The sequence below is a fragment of the Triticum aestivum genome, chromosome 3B, assembly GCF_018294505.1.
Source record: "Triticum aestivum cultivar Chinese Spring chromosome 3B, IWGSC CS RefSeq v2.1, whole genome shotgun sequence".
Lineage (NCBI taxonomy): Eukaryota > Viridiplantae > Streptophyta > Magnoliopsida > Poales > Poaceae > Triticum > Triticum aestivum.
Window position 1 is genome coordinate 612130735 of NC_057801.1, and position 4494 is coordinate 612135228.

The 4494-nt window shown below is 52.7% G+C and overlaps 1 protein-coding gene across 1 annotated transcript; it reads left to right on the forward strand.

The window, feature by feature from the left end:
• Window positions 1–1330: 1330 nt before the first annotated feature.
• LOC123071253 (WRKY transcription factor WRKY24) lies at window positions 1331–3918 on the forward strand. Its single transcript, XM_044494781.1, has 4 exons — window positions 1331–1729; window positions 1819–2031; window positions 2279–2847; window positions 2961–3918. The coding sequence occupies exons 1-4, from the start codon at window positions 1475–1477 to the stop codon at window positions 3601–3603; spliced, it is 1680 nt and encodes a 559-aa protein (XP_044350716.1). The 5' UTR covers window positions 1331–1474; the 3' UTR covers window positions 3604–3918.
• Window positions 3919–4494: the final 576 nt, after the last annotated feature.

Below are 4494 nucleotides of genomic sequence, written 5' to 3' on the forward strand. Positions count from 1 at the left end.
AACTTGTGCGGCGTCGGAGACCAGAGTGCCAGGAGGAATACAAATCAAAATTATTAGGAAAACTCTCATAGATAGACTATTACTCCATGTAGATGGAAAGAGAAGGGTGTATAAACCATACAAACTAGATTTCTGACAGGTTTTTCAGTATTCGTCTTGAATGAATCAACGTGTTGTCTTTCTGTTGTGATTGTTGTGCTTTGGGTATAAACACACATACATTTTTACTTGTCAATTTCTATAGTTAAATTCCTTCCCCTTATAATTATGTCACACAATGTAATCAACAAGTGAGATAATTTCACCTATGTGAATGAATGTGATGGCCTATATTTGCATCTTGTGTAACATAATAAACATACATTTCAATATGCATGAGGTAATAGTCATACGTTCAAACCAAGTGAGGAGTCACTACTCACTATACAGGTTTACTTATCTCATAACAACCACTCCTACCAAAGTAGTTTAATTTTAAAAAGGAGGGCAGTCCTGGTTAACTAGAAAAGAGGTCAGCAAGTAGAATTATTTAACCCGCATCTGAAAGATATTGGTGGGCGCAACTTTGGGTCCTGGTTGAAACAAAAATAAAGAAGAAACTCAGAGGATTAAATTATATGTGTAGTGTCACTTTAAGAAGGAAAGAATAACTTTTCAAAACATTATTTGAAAATTCTACCGAATGGGCTATTTCCCTTCGTGTAGGAGTTGAAAACACATGTCATCGAAAGATACTTTTCGAAGTTTGTTTGCGTTTCTAAAGGTCTTGCTCCACTGCAATTGAGTACAATGATCAGTGATCAGAGTATGAACAAAAATGGATATAAAACGAAGAACAACCACAAAAGGCAGCCAAGCAAACATCGGTGTTGATCCGTATGGACATGACAAGCTCAGCAGCACCACATCTCTACAAGAGCATGGCTCCAAACAGTGAATCCGATCGAAGCACCATAATTAAACTAGTTTTGCGTTGTGTTTCTTAGCTTCAATCATTTCGATTTAATCGACCTCAATTCTAATTTAGAACCAAAGAGTACAATCCACGCTGGAGGTTGGAACAGGTCAAAGAAATGAGCCATGACCACCAACTCTTCCTCTCACCCAGAATCGTACCCGCACCCGCGCCGGGGTGAGAGGCGAACTGCCACGTCGCCCCCACTCAGCGGCATGGCTCGTCGCTACTGGTGGGTACCTCCTGACAGCTCGTCGCTCATCGCTCGTTAGCCTAACGCGCCGCCAGTCAAACGGCACGAGGTTTGACCAGTCCACGGTCAAAGTTTTCAAAGCTCTATATAGTCCTCCTCCCCCGTTCCGTCCAAGCAATCCAACCGATCGCCCCTCTCCCCCTCCGCCTCCTCCTCCTCCTCTCTCCCCCTCGCCGTACGTACACGCCGGACGCAGACACGCCGGCCAGACGACCGTCGTACGCCGTAACACGCACGCGCGCAATTTTGGATCAGAGTCCTCTCCGATGACAACCTCGTCGTCAGGGAGCGTGGAGACGTCGGCCAATTCGAGGCCCGGCTCCTTCTCCTTCGGGAGCGCGAGCTTCACTGAAATGCTGGGCGGCTCCGCCGCGGCCGGCGGCGCGTCCGGGTACAAGGCCCTGACCCCGCCTTCCCTGCCGCTCTCGCCTTCGCTCATGTCGCCGTCGTCCTTCTTCAGCATGCCCGCCGGCATGAACCTCGCCGACTTCCTCGACTCCCCGGTGCTCCTCACCTCCAGTGTAAGCAAGCGCACCATGGAATTCCGTTGGCGCCATGTCATCCGATTGAATTCGTGTCGCTAATTCGCGGTTTTGGTTGGTCGTTTCAGATCTTCCCGTCACCCACGACGGGCGCGTTCGGGTCCCAGTTCAACTGGCGGCCGGAGGCGCCGACGCCGAGCGCCGCCGAGCAGGGCGGCAAGGAGGAGCAGAGGCAGCCCTACTCCGACTTCTCGTTCCAGACGGCGCCAGCGAACAGCGAGGAGGCCGCGCGTGCGACGATGACGACTAGCTTGCAGCCACCGGTTGCTGTGGCGTCACAGGTGAGACCACGAACCATGCGCTGTCCTCGGCGACTTTGTCAAATAAGTATAAACTACTTGCACTAGAATACGATTTTTCTTCATTCCGCGTCCACAAACGGAGCACCTGTCGCGCTGTCGTGTCATCATCTTTTCTTTTTTATAAGATGGTTGTGAGAAATAGTCCTGTGACAGTGATTGATTAGCGGAAACCCCAACAGCACACGAGAGATTCCCTAATTTTAAATTATCCTTTGCAATGATTCAGGGGGAGGAAGCGTACACAGGCCAGCAGCAGCAGGCATGGGGGTACGGCCAGCAACAAGAAGGCATGAACGCGAGTGCCGCCAACCCGGCGAGCTTCAGCGCGCCGGCGCTCCAGGCGACCTCGTCGGAGATGGCGCCTGCGGGCGCGTACAGGCAGACGCACTCGCAGAGGCGGTCGTCGGACGACGGGTACAACTGGCGCAAGTACGGGCAGAAGCAGGTGAAGGGGAGCGAGAACCCCCGCAGCTACTACAAGTGCACCTTCCCCAACTGCCCCACCAAGAAGAAGGTGGAGACGTCGCTGGAGGGCCAGATCACCGAGATCGTGTACAAGGGCACGCACAACCACGCCAAGCCGCTCAACACGCGCAGGGGCTCCGGCGGCGGCGCGGCGGCGGCCCAGGTGCTGCAGATCGGCGGCGACGCGTCTGAGAATTCCTTCGGAGGGATGGTCACCACGCCCGAGAACTCGTCGGCGTCCTTCGGGGACGACGACAACGGTGTAAGCTCGCCGCGCTCTGGCAACGTCGGCCGTAACGACAACGACGATGATGAGCCGGATTCCAAGAGGTGGGTACCAACTTCAACTTGTACTTCGATTTTTCTGGATCCAACGTGTATATGTACGAGTTGCATTGTTGGAGGAACAGAGGAAATTAACCTGCTACCGGCCAAATTTTCAGGAGGAGAGACAGTGGTGACGGCGAGGGAATAAACATGGCCGGCAACCGTACGGTGCGGGAGCCGAGGGTGGTCGTCCAGACCATGAGCGACATCGACATCCTCGACGACGGCTACCGGTGGAGGAAGTACGGGCAGAAGGTGGTGAAGGGCAACCCGAACCCGCGGAGCTACTACAAGTGCACCACGGTGGGGTGCCCCGTGCGGAAGCACGTGGAGCGCGCGTCCCACGACCTGCGCGCCGTGATCACCACGTACGAGGGCAAGCACAACCACGACGTGCCCGCCGCCAGGGGAAGCGCCGCGCTCTACCGCCCCGCGCCCCGGGCGGCGGACAGCACCGCGAGCACCGGCCACTACCTTAACCCGCAGCCGTCCGCCATGGCGTACCAAGCCAGCGCCGCCCCCAACGTGGCCGGGACACAGCAGTACGCGCCGAGGCCCGACGGGTTCGGCGGCCAGAACCCGGGCTCGTTCGGCTTCAACGGCAACTTCGGCTTCTCCGGGGCCGGTTTTGACAACCCGACGGCGTCGTACATGAGCCAGCACCAGGAGCAGCAGAGGCAGAACGACGCGATGCACGCATCGAGCGCCAAGGAGGAGCCGAGGGAGGAGGACATGTTCTTCCAGAACTCCCAGTACTGACCAACCAGTGTCAGAAATGGCAAAGGACACGACGAGATGGAGCTTTATTATCATGTAATACGTAATTGTACTAGGATAGGCGTAGACACATTCGTTTATTTGTTGGGAGGCCCGTAGTTGCAGACGGCTGCACAAAAGGGTTCCCTTCTTTTAACACGACGGAGTAAAGAAAATATTTAGGACTGTAGCATACACAGAAGATAGGGGGTTGAAGCAGTTTTGCTTTGCCGTTGTTTCCACTTCCACACAGAAGTATGTTGTTGAATTCAATTTTTAGTAATAGCAGAAATTTGTCACTATTCAAGTTTCACAATGTGAATTACTCCCATAGTAAAGAAATATAAGAGCATTTAAATCACTGAACTAGTAATCTAAATGCTCTTATATTTCTTTATTACGGATGGATTATTAGATAGTGGTATGTTTCATTCTCAGGAAAAGTGTATCAGACCTCAGATGTACTCACTGTAATCCAGCCATTTTGTACTTGTACAGACTGAACAACCAGACAATACATACTGAATTATGGTTTGGCAGCTAAAAAAAGTCCACTTTATAAGCCCGAACTTGCCACCCGGATGAACATTCAACCCCCAACTTCAAAATCGGCCCTCCCACATCCCGAACTAACCATCCATTTAGGTATTTCTCTCCCTCCCCGGGGTTTTCACTGACTAAAGCGATTTTGACCATGGTGACTGCCAAGTTAGCCCGCCATGCCAACTCTTTAATGTGGGACCCAGCTAACGCACATATCACACACCTCCACCGCTTCTTGCCCGCTCCGCAACCACGAGAACCACTCCTCCCACTTCGTCACCACCCAAACCCCACCTTCCCAACCACCTGAGTTGATGTCGCACATGTGCCCTGGACCGTTGTGCCGTGCCG

Coding starts and splice junctions, on each gene's coding strand:
- LOC123071253 (XM_044494781.1), top strand. CDS start 1,475: ATGACAACCTCGTCGTCAGGGAGCGTGGAGACGTCGGCCAATTCGAGG. Junction 1,730..1,818: donor CGGTGCTCCTCACCTCCAGT/GTAAGCAAGCGC, acceptor TGGTCGTTTCAG/ATCTTCCCGTCACCCACGAC. Junction 2,032..2,278: donor CGGTTGCTGTGGCGTCACAG/GTGAGACCACGA, acceptor GCAATGATTCAG/GGGGAGGAAGCGTACACAGG.